Raw genomic sequence first — 20,826 nt, forward strand, 5'->3', positions numbered from 1 at the left:
ATGTTTGTCGCATTGAAATTTATGGTCAGTCACCGAATTTTGTTTTGCGACTCTCTCACTTCCTACTCAAACAAAAACGCCACCCTGCTGCTCAGTCCCAATGTCCTCCATGTCTCCGATTTCCACGGCATGTTCCTCAGGGAGATTCGGCATTAGGAACACCATGGCGCTCAGCGACCGCATTGGTATATCGGCGCCTCCTTTCACTCGGACCATGTCGTGCTTGCGAATGGACAAAATGAACCATGGGCCGATCATGCATAAAAGCATCATCTGAAGGATCCACCCTATATTGGTAAGGACCACGGTTTCGAGGTTCTAATCCAGTGCACAATAGAAATATAGCCGTGTCAAGGAGCATAAAAAGTGGGTGTCCTCACAAGTTTGATTGTGCCCGAGACAAGCAGCACGAAGGCGTGCCACAGAACATACCTGTCTTGGCCTGAGCATGACAGCCTTGGTGGATGGGCTGCATAGAACGCACCAGACGAAGTAAAGCAGACCCTGCTGGAAGATCACTTGCGCGACGCTCTTGAATTGACGTACAAAGTCCTTGTTCTCCCGTAAGTAGCATATGGAGCGGTATAACATCATGAGAAATAATATCATTTCGAGGCCCAAGGAGATTGCGGCGTCAACAGGGTTCAGCCACGCGAGAAATAAGGTTGGATTAAGGGTGATGCAGTACGGAAGGCCCATGTACACGGCAACCGTTGCTACAAAAATCAGAGACTTACTGTCAGCCCATATTAATGTAGAAACTATATCCGTAAAACTCACAGGTATAGCCATATGGTGGGAGAGACTCCATGATGTTCAGCGCTGCACTGACCAGATGGGCCAGGAGAAATCCAACGTATACACAAGTCAAGATATTCCGTGTGGATTTGTAGAATACACAGACGCAAGCCGTCATCACTCCTGAAAGTAAGAGAGATAGAATGTTGTAGGGGAGATATGGAGTTTCCAGTGTCAAGTTAACTCACCTTGTAAAATCGCTTCCAGGACATATGGTACGCTTAGTTGCACGACCATGTGAAGCACGGAACCTGTGGGGCGCGTAACAGGAGGTTTTCTGTAAGCATGCTTTGCTTTATTTACACTGAACTTACAGCTTCAGAGTCATCAATCGGGTCTTTCAGTAAGAAGAAACCGATTTTCCAGAGACGAAGAACAGCTTACATCTATCAAGCTATGAGTTGAGCACGACGTAAATGAAATAGTAGAATGCGTACGTTGTTCGTTAAAGACTTTGATGGTAAATAAGAATCTATGAATGGAAGTGAGTATTCAGTTGATCAAATTGCATCGAACTCTCGTACACGCCATCGCACTGATGAAAGAAGTAGAATCAGCTGCAGATAGCTTGCGAAAATACTGTGCCGCACAGTGCATATAACAAGCCTATGTAGCGGAGCTGTGTGCCGGTCAAGCCTTGGTAAAAATAGGTGAATGTTTGCGTAACTTACGGATGCATAACACCACGATATCCACGAAAGTTTACGCCTCTATGGATGTGGCGTTCCATAGTAAGAACATCTGTAGATAAAATAAGGAGACATCGACTAACCCAGATCAGGTCAACCTAATGTAGTCAAGAGCTATTGAGTTAGCGGGTGTAGCTTCATTGGGGAATGTCCTTACCTCTTGACCCAGACAAAGAACTAGCGAACATATCATCAGGTAAAACGCACGGCGACGAGAATAAACAGAATGATCCCACTATAGTCATAGGCAGCTAACGCTCCAAAAGATACTGTACTCAAGAGCAAACGGCACTGAAAGTCAGCGTGTAGGTTTGCGAGTGATCTCGAATCATATTCATACCAGCAAGGTAGTTGTTTCCTTGTGACGTGATTAGCAACGGTATGACCTCGGGAGAGTTTGTGATAAGCGGCACTGACATGATATGTCTAAAACAAGAGGTGGATGAAAGTGGATAAAGCCTACCTGAATGTCTTTATATTCACTCTTCAATCCGAGCGTCTCTGAGCTGCAACAGGTTGCCGGACCCTGCAAATTGAGGGCCGCTGAGCCCCGCGTGGCAGCAATATGGATGCATGACATAGCGGTTACGTGCTAGAGTACAACAAGAGATCCCAAAGACGGGAGAAACATCGGAATTAGGTACCATCGCACAGCACTTGGTGAAATATTGACCCACTCACTTCGTTGTATCACGAATGTATGAGGGCGACCCTGATATACTACCAAACCAGTCAGCCTTTCACTTCCGCTACATTCCGCTATATGATAGCCTGACACAACGAGATATGCGATACATACACGACGACACTTGCCTGCGTCGCGAACGATTGACATTTCCTTGTAGACAGGTTATCAGATCATCTAGCCGCACGCCATGATTAGCATGTGCTGCATCGTCCTGCCATAGCCTGCCATATACTCACGGATCACTAAAGCTATACTAGCGCCACACCAACACAGCCATTTACACCAAGGAGTTGGTAGAGATGCCGCTGATTATCGGAATAAGCCGGGAGCCCGAACGATGGACGTAGTGAATGGCAAATGCAATAATACAAAGGTAAGAAGCGATACGTACGTTACATATGTTTAAGGCCCGATGCCTTCAGCTCGTGTCGGGACATTTTAGGACTTGATAAGAAAAAGAGAAGTTGGACGAAGTGATATGAAGTTGCGAGAGCCAGGACCGAGTCAAAGGTCAGGTCAGCAAACTACCACGTTCAAATGGATGAACGTACCTTTTCCCCCCTTCAGCCCGTCTTCGCCGACGTCTCGCGGTAACTTGGTTTTAATTGGTGGCAGAACGATGCACCACCGGACACGCCACCCGATCACTTTACTCAGGACCTTTCATGCGTTTGCTTCGACAACAAGAACATCTCGAGCTACTTGGCTTGATGTGGCATAGTCTGACCCGACCCTCTGGATGAAAACGCAATGTGCACCGCGAAAATGTTTTGAAATCCTGAAGCAGCCCCAGATTTCGGTACCGCCAGAGGGCGATGCATGGTCGCAATCATGAAGAAAGCAAGCGCACATCCTTCGGGCCTTGACTCCGACGATCGGTGTACCTACGTCACCAATCAAAAGTGATGAACATAATCTGTTGTCCAGTGTAAACTCGGATACCCCGGCCGAGCGACCGATTTAAACCTAGGCACAGACAAGGCACAGGCTCACAGCAAGGAAACAACATGTTGAACAAGGTCTCTAGGAGAGTCCTTGTGCCTTTCTTTGCTCCACTTCGGGACTCTCTTGTGATCTGAAAGCAACATTCGCCCCTCGTCCTTTACCTGTGGCCCATCTGCACGTCCCACGTCCCTGTGCAATCCAACGTCGACTTTCTCTCAAGGCAGGGTCTCTTGGACACACCATCTGACTGCTTATGGGATGACGCAGAGCGGGGAACTAAGATGAATTGAAGCAGCATGTGTGACAGTAGAAGCAATGTACGACACCATCAATGACCTTACGTATGTCGAGGGGCCCCAAACCACCACCTCACAATCTTGCTCCCCTCGCCTTCCAGGCCGTCTTTCTCGAAGTCGCATCGCCCCACAAAGGGTATCCCCTGAAGCAAGTGCCTCATCCAATAGACATCATCGGCCCACATCGTTTCGTAGGGTATCTGGGGAAGGTCGCTGACGAATGCTGCGCCGGCGATGTCAGAAGGAAGCGCGAACCACTCTGGGCGCATTTCATCCGTTCTGGGCGAATAACATTAGGCTCAAATCGTTCTGGCAGCGGAATGTAAGGGAAAAGGAAGAAGGCTCACTCAATCGGCTCTCCCGTGAACTCCCGGGCGGAGTATACGTCGATATGGAACGTCCATGGTACGGTATCCAAGAGAAAGACTAGTGTTCCGGTGTGCTCCAGCGGCGCCGAGATGCCCGCTTCCTCCTGTTAGACGCGGTTTGGACGACGTCAGACGCGTACGGCAGGGTAGAATTGTACACAGACCTGTAGCTCGCGCACAGCCGCCTCAGCAGGAGTTTCCCCGGGATCCACCTTGCCACCAAAGCCGTTGTACCTGACGTCGCGACGGCGGCGACGCGTCAGCGCGTGAGTATGAGTTCCATTGCGCGAGATGAGACGCGTACTTTCCCAGCCCGAAACCGCGTTTCTTGTATCCAAGAAGGATCTATCACGACAGAGTCGCGATTAGCGACGCGTCAAGTGGTGTGCACACGCGAGACTCGGCGTACCTTTCCTTCCTGGATGATGAACGCATTCGTGTACTGACGCGTTTCGGCGATGGACGTCCATTCTCCCGTCCCACCTGTTGCGAACGCAACGAAATTAGGCGGGAGCCCTGGAGGTGCAGCTATACTGTTGGTGTGGGACATTTTCGTGGTGAAGGGACGACAGAAGACGTGAAGCTTGAGTTGGGCGGCATGCCGTCACAGCCGGGGATAACTTGCTCGCACGGTGAGTCCAACCATGCGGCATGCACACTGCAAGGTGGCCTATGGCCCCTAGCTCGAGCTGCAAACTCGGCCAATGCAAGTGTTGTTTGTGACGAATGGTTGCAACGGTCGAGCCCAAGTGCATGCTGAAGAGTGAGCGTGACGTGCATAACTTTGATTGGAAACGTGAGGGCAGTCAGCACAGGTAGACATCTATTAGGCCATAATCTTTCGCATCGGCCGAAATGTCACGCCAGGTCACCGAGATGGATGAACTCTTTATGTTATACATTTGGCACTAGACAAGGACGCCACACATGATGATACCAACAGGGAATGATCAACCGCCAGTGCGCCGAAGCAGCTTAACCCAGCGGGCGTTGTAAGCACAGGTCTCCCACTCGGGGTTCCAGACATCACTGCCTATATACCATTTACACGTCCTACCCGTCAGCTCACGAAGCATCCGCGCCATGCCTTCCAAAGGCCTCCAGTTTATAGAGTCCCAGCGGTCAGGGTCATCCGGAGAGGTGCCAGCCATCAGGAGTCGTAGGTTGTTGTCTTCGAGGGCGAGGACGTGGTCTGCTTGCGAAGACATGACTTGCCGGCTCAGGAGTGGCCAGTCTAACTTGTTTTCCAGCTTGTCGCTCAGGGCAAACCAAATGCCTGTGAAAAGGCCGTAAAGATAGTCTGGATGGTTCTCGTCATGGAATACGGCAGCGCCCAGACTTTGGGAAACGGGGAGCAGGTCTTCAACGGTCAACTTGAACCCGATGCCGAAGAAGAGAATGGGAGGGCTGCTATGCGGACCACGAGTGTATTCGGCTGAAAGACTAGGGCCACGCCATGGCTCATGCTCAAGCATATACTTCTGTGAGAGACGCTATGACGATAGCTTCAATACGGCAAAGGTTGTTGAGTATCACAGGGGAACATACACGGCTGAATTCACGGGCATCCGCCTTGTCTCTCTCTGTCAACTGCAACCGTCCATGCTTGGGACGTCTCGCGCGCGCAGATGACGGTGTCTTCTTGTCGATACTGAGTTTGCTGATCTGTCGAGTTGCAGCGTCCATGTTTGTGCGATTGGATGGCTCCGCTAGGTGAAGCTTGAAGCTTGAAGGGCTGACGCGGTTGACGTCGGCGAGAGCAAGACGCGTCGACGCGTCGCGCGTCAGCATCAACACTGAGACAATTAAACGTCCGGGATTATCGGATAGACAGGTAACTCGGTACGATGCATTGTCATTCTCATTCATAAGTAAATTTGTCAATGTACAGGTATAATTAAATTATCAAGAGGGATGCATTACATGCCAAACGCGCTGTAGCCCTTCCGAGACTCCCAATCCTCGTTGTGCATGTGGTTGCCTATGTGCCACATCGGATCTCTGCGCGTCAGCTCATGAAGCGCCTGCGCCGTATCCTCCAGCAAATCCCACTCGACAGAGCGGAAGCGAACCATGTCGTCGACGAGCGCACCCTTATTGGACAAGCTCGTCAAGCTATTGTCAGTCAGGGACATCACCCGCGTCAAGTTTGTGTTGGGTGAAAGGATCCCCCAAAACTTGATGCGCCACGGCGACTTGCCAAGCTTCTTGTTAATGGTATCCTCTACACCCAAAAGGACCATGTCGAGGTACCTCGAATGGTTCTTACCGCAGATGGTCGGCTCGGGAACATTGAGCTTTTGGGCGAGCGATAGTACGTCTTCGGCGGTACGGTTGAAGCCTATGCCGAAGAAGAGGACGGGAGGGGCCATGAAGTCGCTTTGGATATACTCGGGTGGAAGACGGATGTTATTCCACGGTTCGTGGGCGAGCAGATACTCTGTCGTAAGACGCTGTAGACACGTATTAACACGAGCCAGTGAATGAGGATGGTCGAGATCCAACTGGAACATACCTCCTTGAGTTCGCGAACAAAAGCCAGATCATCTTCAGTGCATTGATTACTCAACCTATGGATATTGAGCTTGTTGATTAGCTGGCGACTGAGGACTTCCTCCTTAGGCTTGCGGTCCTTGCCCTTCCGCGTCTGATCGCCTTCTTGGCGTGCTTCAATGGTTTGAACGCTACGGTCGCCAAATTGACGAATAGCGCCGTCCATGGTCACGACTGCGTGAAACAAGGTGTAACACGGGGGCTGGAACCGACCCACGCGTGAACGCGTGAGCTGCGGGTAAAGCAGACAGATAGGGGCTGGTTGGTGGGCTAGTTTCACTACACAAATCGCAAAGAATTCGTGTTTATATTCATTGTAACGTCCAGCGTAAGTATATGCACCCGTTGATCTAGGAGATTGGTGAGTAATTGAGATATGACGACCTGTTTATTTCAGCTGCTTTCACTGATGTTCGGAACAAGTAAACCACTAACTTATGTTTCTTGCACGCCCCTGTTCACGGATCTCCTTTTGATGCTCATTCACTAGATAGTAAGCGCATACCGTAACTCTACGAACTTGCCTTCCACCTGCACCATAGATCCTCTCTTATTTTCCCTCTCAGAGCACTTCCCTCCCTCACTATTGCAATCTTGCTGTACCGTGATCGCCTTTTGCCGCTAGCATGAGCTGTAAGTGTTTTGTCCATCGGGAATCCGACTTTATCATCTATGAAGTTTCACCTCTCACTCATCTATCTAGCTCGTATCCTCCCGAAGTTCTGGGGCTTCGCTATATCGGAAAGCTTCCTGCTGCGGAGAGCAGCTGCAGCGGGGCGTATCCCTCGAGGTGGCACTAGCAGGAAACAGAATATCGTGAACGCCATCGAGGGAACCCTTCGCAACCTTGAAGTGCATGTCCGTCCGCCTGCTCAAAGCATGCCCATCCTGGTTCTACACCATGATGGAAACCGGCGCCGTAGGCTTTGGTGCGTTGCTCTTGCTACGTCACAGCCATCGGAGGATCTCCCACTGCCGTCGGAGCCGCCGGAGGAAAGGTACTACGAAGACTTGGCTAAGGAGTTGAAGGGGGTTGTGCCACAATGGTATCGAATGCATGAGGACTATTAGTCTGAGGAGAAGTGGGCCATCCTGAGGGAAGGAATGGTCGGTCTTGTGTGCAGGACGCGGATGCGAAGATTGAGGTGGCCAGGGGCTTGTCCGAATAGATGCAGGTAACGTCCGCACCACCCAAACCAAATGACATAGAACAACAAAATGTCCGACAAGGACCTGGATAGCAGCCTGATTAAACAACTAAACAGAAATATACATTATGTTAGCCTTAATAAACAAACAAGATTCTCCAATGAACAATCCATAAGTATCTCTACTCTCCCTCAGTCCATCGACACGACACGCCTGACAAACGGGAAACTTTACGACCGCCCCCTCACCCTCCTCTCCCCGTCCACCAACCGATCCACAACACAGTCCCTTGCATCCTCGAGCAGCGGCGCATCCTCGCGGTAGTCGAACACACCCGAGCCCAGCACGCGCCGCAACCGCACCACGTCTCGCTCGCGCTCCTTCTCCGCCCGCTCTTGCTCCCTCGTCGCATTCGCACCGACATCAGCGCCGGCAGCCGCAAACCCAGAACTGCGGGGCGGCGTCGGCGGCGGCGACAGCACTCCCTCCTCGTCCGCGTCCACGCAGGCGTGCTCGACGACAATCGACGGCGCGATCGTCCCAGCCGCAGCGGCGGCACGGGGGAACACCTTCCGATGCAGCACCACAGCAGCAAGAAGCACACGCGCGTCCTCCTTCGAACCGCTGTTGCGTGCAGCCTGGGGCGCTGCAGATGCAGAGCAAGCGGAGGATGAAGGTGCAGCAGGGGCAGGTCGACCGAGCGCAACGAGCTCCGCTAGCTCAAGCGTGCCCAGCGTCCACGCGCGCTCGAACGCGTCCGCGAGTGCCCGCGGGGCCCCGCCGAGACTCCGCGCGGCGGCGACAGTGACGCGCCAGCGTTCATCTCTCGCTTCCTTCTCCCGGCGCTTGTCATCTTCGCTTTGCTCCTTCTCGTCGGAACCATCGGTGCCAGCGGCAGTATCCGCGGAAGACTCGGGCATAACCCGCTCGACGAACAACTCCGCCGCGTGCGCGCGCACGCGCTCGTACACGAGCTCGATGGCGAGGAGGTCAAGCGGCGTTGTCATCGTGTTCGCGCTCTTGCTCTTGTCGCCGTCCCGGGCGCACAGCGCATCCAGCATCGCACCGGCCTCCTCCGCGAGCAGCGTATCCAGCACAAGACGCTCGCACGCGCGCACGACGCCCTTGCGCGCGCTAGTACGCGCAGCGTCCCACAGACGCTCGGCACGGGACCGTGCGAACGGCATCGGGAGCGTACGCGCCAGCAGAGCAGCAGTCGCCGTCTCGCTCGGTGCAGCAGAGGCACCACCAGCGGAGGATGCGGAAAGTCGAGAATACACCCGCATACGCGTGGCCGCGGCTGTCATCGTCGCGCCCTCGAGCAGGATCACCTCGCCGAGCCGTGCCCATGCGCGATTGACGGGAGCAGTGGCGTTCCCCTTACGTGCGGTGTCCTCTGCACGGAGCGCGCTCCGCACTGCGCCGAACACACCAGGCGCAAGATTGAGCGCGTCAAGTAGAGCAGCCTTTTCGTCCGCCTGGCCACGGCGCATCAGCGCTTGCGTGATAGGGTCCTTCGGCTTCGCCTCAGCCTCTCCTTCCGCCTCCGACTCTGCCTCCACCTCCGTCTCGCTCTCCGATCCGCTCACAACCGGACTCTCCGGCGGCGTCGGCAGCTCGTCCCTGCTGCTCACACTCTCGTAGCTCGTCGCTGGCGTAGCGACAGCAGGGGCAGGAGCCGATGAGGTAGACAGACCACGCAGCGCTCCGCTGAACGGGATCAGCCTTGCGAGACGAGAGGCGCGCACGCGCCGCGGCAGGAGCGGGAAGACCACGGACACAATGACGAGCAGCGACGCGAGGAGGTGTACAGTCTGCACCGCTGTGGCCCATGTCATGCCCGCAGGTGCAAGCTTCTCCGCGGTGGCGTTCGCGTGTGCTTGAGCAGGAGAGGAATGCGAGAGGACCGAGCCGGTGTGCGCGTGATGCTGCTGGTGCGCGGAGGAGGCAGTGTAGGACGTAAGTGGCGAGTTGAAGAACGAAAACAGCGCAAAGACCGCCAGAAGATACTGTTGCGGCTGTCCCTGTTGCGCTTGTTGCTGCATCTGCAGCTGTTGAACCATCGCAGGATCCGCAAGCATCACAGGCGCAGCGCCCGGAGCAGCTGCTGCTCCCATCGTCTGTGCCGGAGGCGCCCCAGGCTGGATCTTGCGTGGCCGACCACGCTTCCGCTTCTCTGGCACCGTACCAAGACCCTCAGCAGGGACAACAGGAGCGCTCGGCGCTATCCGTCTTTGCTGCTGCTGCTGAGAGGTGACGGGCGGTGTAGCCCGCTCCTTCTTCACAGGAGCAAGGCGCACCCTCTTCCTCGGCGCGTCCGCTGCATCCTCTCCATCGCCCTCGCCGTCCCCATCCCCGTCTTCATCATCGCTCAGCTCCTCCGCATCAGCGTACGTGAGCTCGTCGCGCTCCGGCCCGCCAAACTTGGCCACCCACTCGCTCTCCCATTTGCCGAGAAGGTTGGCGCCGCCGGGAAGCCCGCTGATGAGCGTACGTAGACCGAATTGTTCGCGGATGAGCCGCGATTCGCGGCGCTTGAGTACCCTGTCAAGCGAATCGTGATGAGCATCGCATACATACATTGCACGAAGAAGAGTTCATACCTGATGTATTCGACGGCTTTGCCCAATACGTTTGCCTTGCTGCCCTTGCGCGCGACCTTGACACCGTCAATGTACCCGCGCTCATCGACCACATCGTCCGCGTTCGCCGTGTTGGGATCAAGCACGCGCAACGCGGGCACAGCCTGGCGCAGGCCCTGGATGCGCGCGTTCAGGTTAGTGCGGTAACGTCGCTCGATGGTTGTGTGGCTCGTCTTGGGCCGCGGCGCGGGTGCCGAGGGCATAGCAATGGCTCCCCCATTGGCGTTTGCAGCGTTGAAGTGACCGGTTGAGTCAGGCGGGGTGCTGGGCCCCGGGGACGGTGATGAAGAGGTGGAGGATGCGGAGGAGAGTGCGGGCTGCTGGTTTTGCATTGCAACGGCGGCAGACGGCATGAGTCTTGGGATGGGGAGCTTGGGGTTGATGTTCAGAGCGGCGTGAAGAGCTGCGGTGAAGTCTACGTAGCTGTCCTAAGTACTGCTGGCCTCAAGCTGACGGATGGGGCGGGCTTACCGAAGTTGGGATCTGACCCAGGATTGGGTGCGGGAGCTGGAACTTGGATTGGAGGTTCAGATGGGATTGGCGACTTGTCGGCAGTGGAATTGGAGGATACAGAGGTGGTGCTGAGGGTAGGAGAGAAGGTGAATGGGAAGCCGCCGGCGAACATGTTCTGTGGCGGCTGTTGATGCTGCTGCTGAGGCGTGACAGGTACACCAAATTCAGGCTGGGAGATAGCCTTGTTGTCGAAGTGGAGGGCGCTTGGATCGACGGACATGGACATGGACATTGCCATGGCGCCATTGGTAAGATCGAGGTCGGGCAAGGAGGAAAAGTCAAAGTCCATGCCAAAGTCGGGGAACTTGGAGTTCATGTCGTCCATAGACGGGGGCATGGCATTCTGAGTGTCTGCCTGACTGGGCCAGAGGGAGGAGTACTGGGACCAGTCGGGTGAGTCTGCCGAGGCAGAGGAGTCGTCGGTGTCTGTGGATTGGAGGAGAAGGTTGAGAGGATCGGAAGGGTCGAGAGTGAAGTTCTGGAGGTCGTCCTCGCGCTGAACGTAGTCTGCGTCCATGGTGAATGTATGCGACCTGCAGCGGGTGTGGTGGAGGTGCAGGTGGAAGTCGAGAGGGAATAAGTAACGTGCTCCTCGTTATGGTGCCATGGACATCAGGCCACTTTTACCAGTGGCTGTGCTGTCCCACCCTTCTCGGACAAGTATATTTTTCCCACGTCAATATTTAGCGAACCAATAATTTATCGCTGCGGTACACGGACGTTGCTCCAGGTTGCTACTCGAGATTGGTCCCTCGTTGTCGTCCCACTCCTTGCATCGACCCATCGCTCTCTTCCTGCATAACGCAAGAACAAGAGAGATCATCGACCCACTCGTACACCGACACGTAGGCACATACGGTAAGTTATCACAGTCATTATGACGGCTTCCACTCCTTCAACCGTAGGCAAGTGCACGTCCTCCTTCTCCTGGTGTCAACTAACCTCTTTCATCCATAGACTATAGCTATTATGGCGGCGCAGAGTCCTTCTCCGAGGGCAAGCGCTCCCCTCGTCGCACAGAAGTCGTTGCACCCACCGCAAAGGACGACGGCAAATCCTACCCCGGTCCACCCCAGGACCCTTCCGACTTCCTCTGGATCATGACCGAAGAACCCCACCGCTCCCGCCGCATGGCTATCCTCAAGGCCCACCCCGAGGTCACCAAGCTCATGGGCCACGAACCCGCCACCAAATTCGTCGTTGTCGGTGTCGTGTCCCTCCAGATCTTCATGGCGTACGCGCTCCGCAATACCCACCCACTCTCCCTGCCCTTCGTTGTCTGCGCGTACGCGATCGGCGCGACCGCGAACCATAACCTCTTCCTCGCCATCCACGAGATCACGCACAATCTCGCGTTCAAGGGCATCGCTGCGAACAGAATACTGGCTATGATCGCAAACCTCCCGATTGGTGTCCCGTATTGCTCTGCGTTCAAGGTGCGTCGCACGACGCCTTCACACGAGCGTTTATTGACGATGTGCCGCAGAAATACCATCTCGAGCATCACAAGCACCTCGGCGAGGACGGCATTGACACCGACCTACCCACGCAATTTGAGCTCATCTGCCTGAACAACGTCCTCGGCAAGGTCTTCTTCGCGTACGTCTCCACCTTCTCACCTTCTCCTCACCAACTAAACTATTTTCTCCCATCCCACCAGCACCTTCCAAATCTTCTTCTACGCCCTCCGCCCCGGCTTCGTCCGCACACAAATCCCCACCCGGTGGCACCTCTTCAACCTCATCTTCCAAGTCCTCTTCGACTACATCCTCATCACCACCCTCGGCCTCAACTCCTTCATCTACCTCCTCCTCTCCTCCTTCCTCGCCGGCTCGCTCCACCCCTCCGCCGGACACTTCATCGCCGAGCACTACGTCTGGGACGGCCTCCACCAGGAGACGTACTCGTACTACGGCCCGCTCAACGCGCTCAACTACAACGTCGGCTACCACAACGAGCACCACGACTTCCCCAGTGTGCCGTGGACGCGGCTTCCGGCGCTGCGCAGGCTCGCGCCCGAGTTCTACGACACGATCCCGAGTCATCCGAGCTGGCCCGGCGTGATTTTGAACTTTATTAGGGATAGGGAGGTGGGCATTTTCGCGAGGGCGAAGAGGCATACGAAGAGCAAGGCCACGGGCGGGGAGGCGGTGAAGGCGGCGGTAGCCGCCGATAGCGAGGAGGCGTCGACGCCCGGAAGCAGCGATAAAGAGTAGGTGGTTTGCTGGACATAAAAGCTAGGCTCAGAACAGCCGTGACGGATTGGAACTAAGATACCTTTTGGATACTTGCATTGCACTAGTACTCACTAATCACTTAGATCTACGGGTGCACATACTTATGCTGGACGTTACGATGAATGAACACGCTTTCTTTGCTACTCGTGTGGTTGAACTGGGCCAGTTAAACTGGCTCACGCGCGGGTCGGCTCCAGCTCGCGTTACACCTTGTTTCCGTAGTCCACCATGGACGACGCTATTCGTCAGTTCAGCGACCATAGTGTTCAGACCATTGAAGGACAGCAAGAAGACAATGAGACGCGAAAGAGCAAAGACCGTGAATTTGAAGAGCATATGCACACTCGCCAGCTAAACTAGTTCTACATACATAGCTCCAGATTCCAGTGTACTAAACACAATCGCAAGATGTTATGTCTCGGTTGGTCTCGACTAGACTACGCAAGCCGTCGAGATTTACTTCGTGTGCCATAATCTTTGGGGTCCATTTCTATCAGCCGTTTTGTCATTTAGGTGCTAGGACCGTATGGTGACCCCTCTGGCTCAGAACGTGTATCCGGAGCAAGGTCACGAGCTGCCGCAGCGGAGCCAGCAGGGGGAGTCGATGGGCGTTTTCCAGCCGCAACGTTAGCCACTGATTTGTACCATTGACTGAGTTTTTTTTCGCCCCCTCTCTAGTTTCTATGTGTTCAACGGGACATTAGTACAATGTATTGCGGAACACGGGCTACGATAGGCTTACCCATGGCTCGCTCTCGAAGGTCCTGACTCTAAGATCATCCAGGGGGAAACGAGGGCTCTGTCGGATCGCAAATTCGGGCTCAAACGCGATCAGAAAGCACTTGGTAAACGCGTATGAGATCCGAAAATGGTACTGGCCGTCGCACGAGACAGCCTCCTCGTCGTATATGAGGGTTTCAACTTGTACAGTTACACCTCCAGGACTTCCACTCGAATTTGTCAAGTTCTTGAGCGGCGGGACGGGCGAATGGGCGCTCATCGTCGAAACGCGTCACGTTCATCATCCAGAAAAGAAAGGTGCGCCGAGTCCGCACCACTTTAACGCGTCGCTAATTTCGAATCCGCCATGGCAAATCCTTCTTGGATACAAAAAACGCGATCTCGGGCCCGGAAAGTACGCGTTTTGTCACTGACGCAGCATGGGACGGATGCTGACGCGTCGCGGTCGTCGCGACGCCAGGTAAAACGGCTTTGGTGGCAAGGTGGACCCCGGAGAAACTCCTGCTGAGGCGGCTGCGCGCGAGTTGCAGGTATGTGGACGGTTCTACCCTACCGAACGCATCTGATGTCGTTCACACCTATGATAACTGACAGGAGGAAGCGGGTATCTCGGCGCCGCTGGAGCACGCCGGTAGTCTCCTTTTTGCAGCCGTTTTACACGTGTCGCTGCGCTCTTTTGACGCTGTGTAAAACTGGCACGCCGGAACGCTGGTCTTTCTCGAATACCGTACCATATACGTTCCATAACGACGTATGTTCCGCACGGGAGTTCACGGGAGAGCCGATTGAGTGAGCCTTCTTTATTTTCCGTTACAATCCGCTGGAACGATTTGAGCCTAGTGTTACTCGTCCAGGACGGATGAAATGCGCCCGGAGTGGTTCGCACTTCCTGCCGACATCGCCGGCGCAGCATTCGTCAGCGACCTTCCCCAGACACCCTACGAAACGATGTGGGCAGACGACGTCTATTGGATGAGGCACCTGCTCCAGGGCATACCTTTTGCAGGGCGATGCGACTTCGAGAAAGACGGCCAGGAAGGCGAGGAGAGCAAGATTGTGAGATGGTGGTTTGGGGCCCCTCGACATACGTAAGGTCATTGATGGTGTCGTACATTGCTTTTACCAGTGTCACACATGCTACTTCAATTCATATTAGTTTCCCGCTCTTCGTCACCCCACAAGCAGTCAGACACTGTGTGCGTGAGATCCTGCCTCGAGAGAAAGTCGACATGGGATCGCACAGGGACGTGGGAGGTGCAGGTGGGTCACAGGTTAAAGACGAGGGGCGAATGCTGAATTCAGATCACATGAGAGCCCCGAAGTGGAGCGAACAAAGGAACAAGGACTCTCCTAATCATCGCCAGTATCAGCAGCCCTGGCGTAAGCTTAAATCTAAGTTTAACAAGAAGGATTTCCAAGTCAGGCCCGGGGCTACTTCTCATATTCCCTCACAGTATATTATGTACAAGTAATTTTACCCAGGCTGCTGCTCCGCTAGCCTTAGTTGAACCTCGGACTCCTTCGCGGTTCAGTGTTCTGCTCCAGTATGAGATAGGCCTGATATGTCCCACGAGGGGGTTCATATGATGCATCTGGACCGTACGATGTTTCGGACGAAACACTTATGGATTGATCACCAGCGTACGAGTCAGTGCTCGTGTCCCCATCGTTGTTGTCGATGGCATAAAACGTGTCAAGTAAAGTATTGACTGTGTGGATTTTCTTTGAATTTGCTTCAGTCCAACGCTGCATCGATAGCAAAGATAAACCTTACCGCAGGATCAGATGCAAAATTAGTGGCGGAGATGCTTTTCAACTTTGTAGTAAGGAAAAGGTTATCTAGGACTCCGAATCCAGGTGGAAGAGCGGTCAAGAAGCACTTGGCAAACGCAGGCGATATACCAGTAAGACCCCCGCGGGTATCCGAGATGCTTCGTTCCACAGTGGGCTCATCGTAGAGAATAAGTCTCACGTATTGTTGTGGAATGAACTCTGAAACAATGGCATCATCCATGTCTTTGCTGTTGCGTAGTCCATAGTCTGGATCCTGCTCGCCGAGGGCATTGTCCGCCGTTTCGGGTCCGTCTAGGTTTTGAGTCAGCTTGCTGGCGCAAATTGAAGTGTCAATGCCGAAACTTCGATCTTACCACCAATGTTGTTTTCTTGAGGCAGGGATTCCAGATTGTCGGGACGTCTAACTTCGAAAAGAGCGAAATGAGCCCCAGCAATGAAGGTCACATACATGACTGGATCATCAGGGAAAGTATGAAAGGCGACAAAAGCCTGAAGAAGAATTTGACGGAGACTTCCTCGAACGGCAAGGTTGAACTCTCTTCGCGAATGTTCTGTCAACCAGAAGTATGGTCTATAGCCTCCTGCGGTCGTGTCAGAAAAAGGAATGAATCAGCAATAAAATGATGTCGCACCAGTAGCTTGACTTGGAATGACTGATCTCTTGATCTCGATAAGCATTCTGCACCGCTGCTGTATCTCCCCTGCTTGGCTAAGCCGAAGGTGAAGTATAGAAAAGTCTGGGATAACGACCAAGTACTTCTGAACATTGCGGTGAAGTTCATAGGCTGTATCAGAATCCATGTGCCGTTGGCCGTACAAGATAAAGACACCTTCAGGGTGTGGTTGAATGTGATCAGTGAATGTGCTCAAGATCTTCTGATAAAGGCCGTATAACGTATTCTCCGAGCGGCTATGGCGCTCGCAGTCCTTGTATGCAAGCGTTATCTCGAGGAGAAACCGAAGATAAAGCTCCTGCGGGAGGTATCTATCAGGGATGGAGAGATGCTCTCCAGGGATGAGGTGAAGGTACGGAAGTGCGTCCATATGAAGGAACTGGGCTATTCGATGATTCGTCCAGTTCCCCTTGGAGCGGATTATTTATACTATGCACCGTTTTCAGCCAAAATTCCCGCAAGAGATCATTTGCGTAGCACCAGTGAGTAGGTAATGGGCCCGAGGTTCGTTTGAGGCTTGGAGGGGAGAACAATTATCAGACACACTGCGGCTGTAAGCACGTAACTTAAAGTGACAAGCATTCAACAATAAACGGCAGCCGAAATGTCAAGATAATGATACCACCGAGAGACACCACATGGTTGCACAAAATCAAAGGATGGCACTATATCTGAGTAAATGACATATGGAAGATGATGACAGGTGGATAGTAATATTGGCCTTGCAGAAGGAGAGTCAAACAATTGTATGTGTTGACTGCCGAGGTGTTGCTAAGCTCTCGACTTGAACAATAACAAGATCACGTACAATTAGGACAATAAGAAAGCCAAGGCAACCGATCAGCAGCAAAGACAATAAGTGCAGTACTAGTAGAGTGTGTGATATGATATGATAAGAACAACTGGTAGATTGCGGCCTGATCAAGTCCGATTTTAGTACAGAAAAGACAGCACTAGTACTGATCGATTGATCCAGCACAGATATCAGGAACTTCAACTGGGACTTGGACAATAGAGGGCTTAGAAAGACATTCGAAGGCAAGAAGAGGGCCGATAAGGTCAAAAGATAATCCGAACTGACATTACCGGGGATCGGAACCGGGACTACGTACAGCGCCGGCCCGTGTTTTGCGCTCGGAGGTTGTACTACTACCGTGGGACGTATTAGTCACGTGGCCGTTCAATTCACCTAGCGTTATATAGAACATTGCTCTCGCCCCCTCATTTGACACAACTCCCCATGGACGTCCTCCTTCGCCTGCTCGTCAATAAGCGAAATATCCATAGCTCGGGCGCTCACTGTACTGAAGACGATCAGGCTTTTGTTCGCAAGCTCAAGGAGGTACGTTCCAGTCGGATCTCGATGATCCTCTTACACTGGCTCATGAAGTTCACCTGTGTCTACAGCATCTTAAGAAAGAGTACCTGCTCGCCCACGAACCGTGGCGTGGCATTCGTCTGCCACCCGAATATATCCAAAGTGACTTCATGGCCCCTCCCGCCCTCTTCTTCGGCATAGGCTTCAATCAAACCGCCGAAGACGTGCTATCGCTTGCCCAAAGGCTCAATACTCCAGAGCCGACCGTCTGCGGCAAGAACCATCCAATGTACCTCGACATGGTCCTTTTGAGTATCAAGGACACCATCAGCAAGAAGCTTGGCAAGTCGCCATGGCACATCGAGTTTCTGGGCATTCTTTCGCCCAACACAAACTTGACGCAGGTGATGTCCCTGACTGACAATAGCTTGACGAGGTTGTCTGGGAAGCGTCCACGTGTTGACGACATCAGCCGCTTCCGCTCTATTAGGTGGAATTCATTGGAGGATACGGCGAAGGCTATCCAGGAGCTGACGGGCCGAGAGCCAATGTGGTATATAGGCGATCACATGCAGAATGAGGATTGGGACTCTCGGAAGGGCTACAGCGTGTTTGGCATGTGATGCGTCCCTCCGGGTACCAATACACTAATATGCACGATACTTATTTGACTTACCTGTACAGTCTCGATTTAGTTATGAATAACATACGGATGACTTGGCGTATCAACCCTTCACTTGCTCCAGTACCGCCAGTGCTTAATATTTGAGGGCCTGCATCTATACGGACATAGCCGGATGTTTAATTGACTGTCGCGTCCGACGCGTCTCGCTCTTGTCCGCGTCAACCGCGTCAACCTCACTTGCTTCCTCTGTGCACGCTCCTCCCACCTTCAGTCTCTACCGGCCATGGAGGTCGCAACTCGACAGGTTGGCAAACTCACCGCTCACGACAAGACTCATTCATCACCACGCGCGCGACATCCCAAGCCTAAGCACTTATCGGAGAAACGAAAGGCGCATATACGTGAAATCGGACGTGTACGTTCCTGCCTGTGTTCCCTCTAGACCATTCTGTACTAATGCCATCCTTGTAGCGTCTCACGCAGAGCTATATGCTCAAACATGAACCTTGGAGTGGCCTTCACCTTTCAGCCGAATACATCCATAGCCCATTCAGCAGTCCTCCCGTCCTCTTCTTCGGTATCGGGTTCAAAACGACTGTCGAGGACTTGCTCCCGCTTTCCCACAGCTTAGACGCTCCCAAACCCTATGACGAGAGCCATCGCGACTACGTTGAGGGCCTCTTTATGGGTATCTGGTCCACCGTGCGCACAAAGTTCGAGCCCCAGTCGAACTGGCCTCTCATGACTCGGGAAGTCAGGTCTTCCGAAGCTGACCGGGTTATCACTCTCGAAGACAACAAGTTACGCTTTCTGATGGGAAGCTCTCCTACGGATGACCCGAATTGTTGGGACTCTCTCGACTGGAGACCTTTGGAGGGAGCAGCGCAGAAGCTTCAGGAAGTGACGGGGAGGACATGTAAGTGGTACATAGGCGGCGAAGTTTGGAACCCCAAGTGGAGGTCGCGTCGCTACAACGCCCGTTGGACTAAGCTAGTTCCACCCACTGAGTGATTATCTTGAATGAATGAAAGCATATGTGTATACTACGACATCTCTTGTTTCCCGGTGTGAACCCACCCAAGCACGTTTTGCGTCGACACTGAATTGAGGAAATAGGGGTTATATTTTCAGGGGTTAACAAGTTTACACCGACATTGCTGTCTTTCACCCGGCTATATTCAAGATACAGCTGCCACTGGCAGAAGATAACGCATCTACCTGCTGATCTTCTTCTCCATGCAAAAATCCACGGAAGAAAATCCACCTACAGACCAACAAACAACGCAGCGAGGGCGCTTTGGCGTCCCCTATCTCCATGGTCTGAAAGTCTGCATTGACGCTGTGCTAGCTCGCATCTACCCATCTCCTCAACCGGCTCTCGGTTCTGGAGATGAAGAATCTAGAGAAAATACTGACGCATCCTGTAAACTGGAAGCTCCTTCAAATCGAGAGGAGGTAAAGAGCGTAGTGACACTAGCATTCGAACAAAACAAGGTCTGTTCCGCCGTGTTGCATTTGCTGTTTCCCTTCCATTCTCAAGCTGACTGATATACAACTCCTCTTAGACGCTCAAAGAGTACATGTTCGAGCATGAGCCGTGGTGTGACCCTCGCTCTTACAAACAGTTCCCCCGCATCAACGATATCAACTGCGATTTTCCACTCCTCTTCTTTGGTATCGCGTTCGAGGATACCGACGAAGACGTGCTGTCGGTCGCGCGTACCCTCGAGTCCCCGTGTGCTCTAGCTGAGTGCTACGACGGAGGCGTTGAGTACCTCCTCGCGGATGTTTGCGAAACCCTCAGCGACAAGCTCCATAGCTCAAACGAGGTGAAGATCCGCTGGCCCCTCCAGGTTTGGAGTGTCGACTCAAAAAGTGAGGCGGAGAGGATTATCATTATCGCTGACAACACGATGCCGCACAAGCGACTTCGGCACTTGAAGAAGGTGGGGAAGGAGGCATCGAGGCTGACGGGCAGAGAACCGAAGTGGTATATAGCGAGCAGCCTTCACAACGACTGGGACGAAGGACAGTTTGATCTCTGCCGCATGACATGGGTCAAACGATAGGTAATTCAAGTCGCGCACAACTCTGTAAATGGTACTTCATGCATAATGCTATTGCCACATGCTCTCTCTGGCGCTATGGCTTGAAGACATCGAAGCCGTCCGTGCAAACGTTTGGATGAGTGAATCACTGTTGAGTCCGCTGGCTAGAAAGGGTCTCAATTTTTGGACAAAAACGGGTTACTGTATTATGCAAACCTATCCCTATTCGTTGCCTACTCGCCCGGGTTACTCAGAGCGCTTCGGCTTGGCGAGGTCGAGCAGGCGACCGGAGCGACGAGGCGGACGAGTGGGCAGGGGGAAAGAGGAGAAGAGGGGACAGTGCGATGCGCCTGGAGCATCGGGCTCTCGTCGTTGCTGTCTTCGCTGTCGCAGGGCGCGAACGCAAGGGCGGGTGGGCGAGCGCGTGCAGCGTGGGCTAGCCCAGACTCCAAACCAGTCGGTCAGACGGGATGACGCGGCGCCGGAGTTGCCTTTTTTGGAACTTGTTCCAAGGTCATTCGTCTGACCGACTGGTTTGGAGTCTGGGGCTAGCCCGGAGTTCGCCTCGGCTCGGGCGCCGGGGTTCGCACTGCTCGCGTGCACGTCCTGGCGTGACGCGAGCCCTCATTTCGGGCGGGTGAAAACTGGCTTTTTGCTGACTTTCAGGTGCCTTGCTCACCATGACAACATTACTCGTCAATTCAACAACAACTTAAGATGATGGACCTCTGAAGGAGAAGGATATGGT

The 20,826-nt window shown here is 53.5% G+C and overlaps 12 protein-coding genes across 12 annotated transcripts; 5 read left to right on the plus strand and 7 right to left on the minus strand.

Annotated features, from left to right (window-relative positions):
* Positions 1–66: 66 nt before the first annotated feature.
* Positions 67–1,906, minus strand: CONPUDRAFT_75883 (uncharacterized protein; the record flags this gene model as incomplete). Its single annotated transcript, XM_007774229.1, is given in 10 exon segments — positions 67–318; positions 433–716; positions 738–761; positions 781–921; positions 987–1,049; positions 1,236–1,270; positions 1,470–1,508; positions 1,645–1,664; positions 1,695–1,756; positions 1,828–1,906. 10 exon segments carry the CDS (start codon positions 1,904–1,906, stop codon positions 67–69), a joined length of 999 nt encoding a protein of 332 aa, XP_007772419.1.
* A 1,484-nt stretch (positions 1,907–3,390) lies between these two features.
* On the minus strand, positions 3,391–4,334 carry CONPUDRAFT_168093 (uncharacterized protein; the record flags this gene model as incomplete). The annotated part of the gene is made up of 5 exons (XM_007774332.1): positions 3,391–3,695; positions 3,764–3,888; positions 3,949–4,018; positions 4,089–4,129; positions 4,194–4,334. 5 exons carry the CDS (start codon positions 4,332–4,334, stop codon positions 3,458–3,460), a joined length of 615 nt encoding a protein of 204 aa, XP_007772522.1. The 3' UTR covers positions 3,391–3,457.
* A 337-nt stretch (positions 4,335–4,671) lies between these two features.
* On the minus strand, positions 4,672–5,470 carry CONPUDRAFT_168094 (uncharacterized protein; the record flags this gene model as incomplete). Its single annotated transcript, XM_007774333.1, has 2 exons — positions 4,672–5,277; positions 5,333–5,470. 2 exons carry the CDS (start codon positions 5,468–5,470, stop codon positions 4,735–4,737), a joined length of 681 nt encoding a protein of 226 aa, XP_007772523.1. The 3' UTR covers positions 4,672–4,734.
* Positions 5,471–5,628: 158 nt separating this feature from the next.
* On the minus strand, positions 5,629–6,503 carry CONPUDRAFT_168095 (uncharacterized protein; the record flags this gene model as incomplete). Its single annotated transcript, XM_007774334.1, has 2 exons — positions 5,629–6,237; positions 6,300–6,503. 2 exons carry the CDS (start codon positions 6,501–6,503, stop codon positions 5,704–5,706), a joined length of 738 nt encoding a protein of 245 aa, XP_007772524.1. The 3' UTR covers positions 5,629–5,703.
* Positions 6,504–6,826: 323 nt separating this feature from the next.
* On the plus strand, positions 6,827–7,632 carry CONPUDRAFT_139152 (uncharacterized protein). Its single transcript, XM_007774335.1, has 2 exons — positions 6,827–6,970; positions 7,041–7,632. The coding sequence occupies exons 1-2, from the start codon at positions 6,964–6,966 to the stop codon at positions 7,406–7,408; spliced, it is 375 nt and encodes a 124-aa protein (XP_007772525.1). The 5' UTR covers positions 6,827–6,963; the 3' UTR covers positions 7,409–7,632.
* CONPUDRAFT_168096 (uncharacterized protein) lies at positions 7,629–11,190 on the minus strand. Its single transcript, XM_007774336.1, has 3 exons — positions 10,600–11,190; positions 10,090–10,543; positions 7,629–10,030 (listed from the first exon to the last, which is right to left on the minus strand). The coding sequence occupies exons 1-3, from the start codon at positions 11,156–11,158 to the stop codon at positions 7,717–7,719; spliced, it is 3,327 nt and encodes a 1,108-aa protein (XP_007772526.1). The 5' UTR covers positions 11,159–11,190; the 3' UTR covers positions 7,629–7,716.
* Positions 11,191–11,370: 180 nt separating this feature from the next.
* On the plus strand, positions 11,371–13,085 carry CONPUDRAFT_109539 (dihydroceramide delta(4)-desaturase). Its single transcript, XM_007774337.1, has 4 exons — positions 11,371–11,546; positions 11,599–12,077; positions 12,128–12,240; positions 12,302–13,085. The coding sequence occupies exons 1-4, from the start codon at positions 11,519–11,521 to the stop codon at positions 12,855–12,857; spliced, it is 1,176 nt and encodes a 391-aa protein (XP_007772527.1). The 5' UTR covers positions 11,371–11,518; the 3' UTR covers positions 12,858–13,085.
* A 302-nt stretch (positions 13,086–13,387) lies between these two features.
* Positions 13,388–13,878, minus strand: CONPUDRAFT_157345 (uncharacterized protein; the record flags this gene model as incomplete). Its single annotated transcript, XM_007774338.1, has 2 exons — positions 13,388–13,552; positions 13,621–13,878. 2 exons carry the CDS (start codon positions 13,876–13,878, stop codon positions 13,388–13,390), a joined length of 423 nt encoding a protein of 140 aa, XP_007772528.1.
* Positions 13,879–14,092: 214 nt separating this feature from the next.
* Positions 14,093–14,711, plus strand: CONPUDRAFT_63060 (uncharacterized protein; the record flags this gene model as incomplete). Its single annotated transcript, XM_007774222.1, has 3 exons — positions 14,093–14,149; positions 14,214–14,303; positions 14,460–14,711. Coding segments are annotated over 3 exons (399 nt in total), but the record flags the coding sequence as incomplete, so codon positions are not given.
* A 408-nt stretch (positions 14,712–15,119) lies between these two features.
* CONPUDRAFT_75887 (uncharacterized protein) lies at positions 15,120–16,457 on the minus strand (the record flags this gene model as incomplete). Its single annotated transcript, XM_007774230.1, has 4 exons — positions 15,120–15,365; positions 15,394–15,704; positions 15,767–15,994; positions 16,046–16,457. The coding sequence occupies 4 exons, from the start codon at positions 16,455–16,457 to the stop codon at positions 15,120–15,122; spliced, it is 1,197 nt and encodes a 398-aa protein (XP_007772420.1).
* An 858-nt stretch (positions 16,458–17,315) lies between these two features.
* CONPUDRAFT_168099 (uncharacterized protein) lies at positions 17,316–18,186 on the plus strand. The gene is made up of 2 exons (XM_007774339.1): positions 17,316–17,429; positions 17,495–18,186. Exons 1-2 carry the CDS (start codon positions 17,328–17,330, stop codon positions 18,026–18,028), a joined length of 636 nt encoding a protein of 211 aa, XP_007772529.1. The 5' UTR covers positions 17,316–17,327; the 3' UTR covers positions 18,029–18,186.
* A 127-nt stretch (positions 18,187–18,313) lies between these two features.
* On the plus strand, positions 18,314–20,099 carry CONPUDRAFT_157348 (uncharacterized protein; the record flags this gene model as incomplete). The annotated part of the gene is made up of 4 exons (XM_007774340.1): positions 18,314–18,445; positions 18,502–18,946; positions 19,466–19,524; positions 19,596–20,099. The coding sequence occupies 4 exons, from the start codon at positions 18,314–18,316 to the stop codon at positions 20,097–20,099; spliced, it is 1,140 nt and encodes a 379-aa protein (XP_007772530.1).
* Between the last annotated feature and the right edge of the window lie 727 nt (positions 20,100–20,826).

This window comes from Coniophora puteana (assembly GCF_000271625.1).
Source record: "Coniophora puteana RWD-64-598 SS2 unplaced genomic scaffold CONPUscaffold_12, whole genome shotgun sequence".
In the NCBI taxonomy this organism is placed as follows: Eukaryota; Fungi; Basidiomycota; class Agaricomycetes; order Boletales; family Coniophoraceae; genus Coniophora; species Coniophora puteana.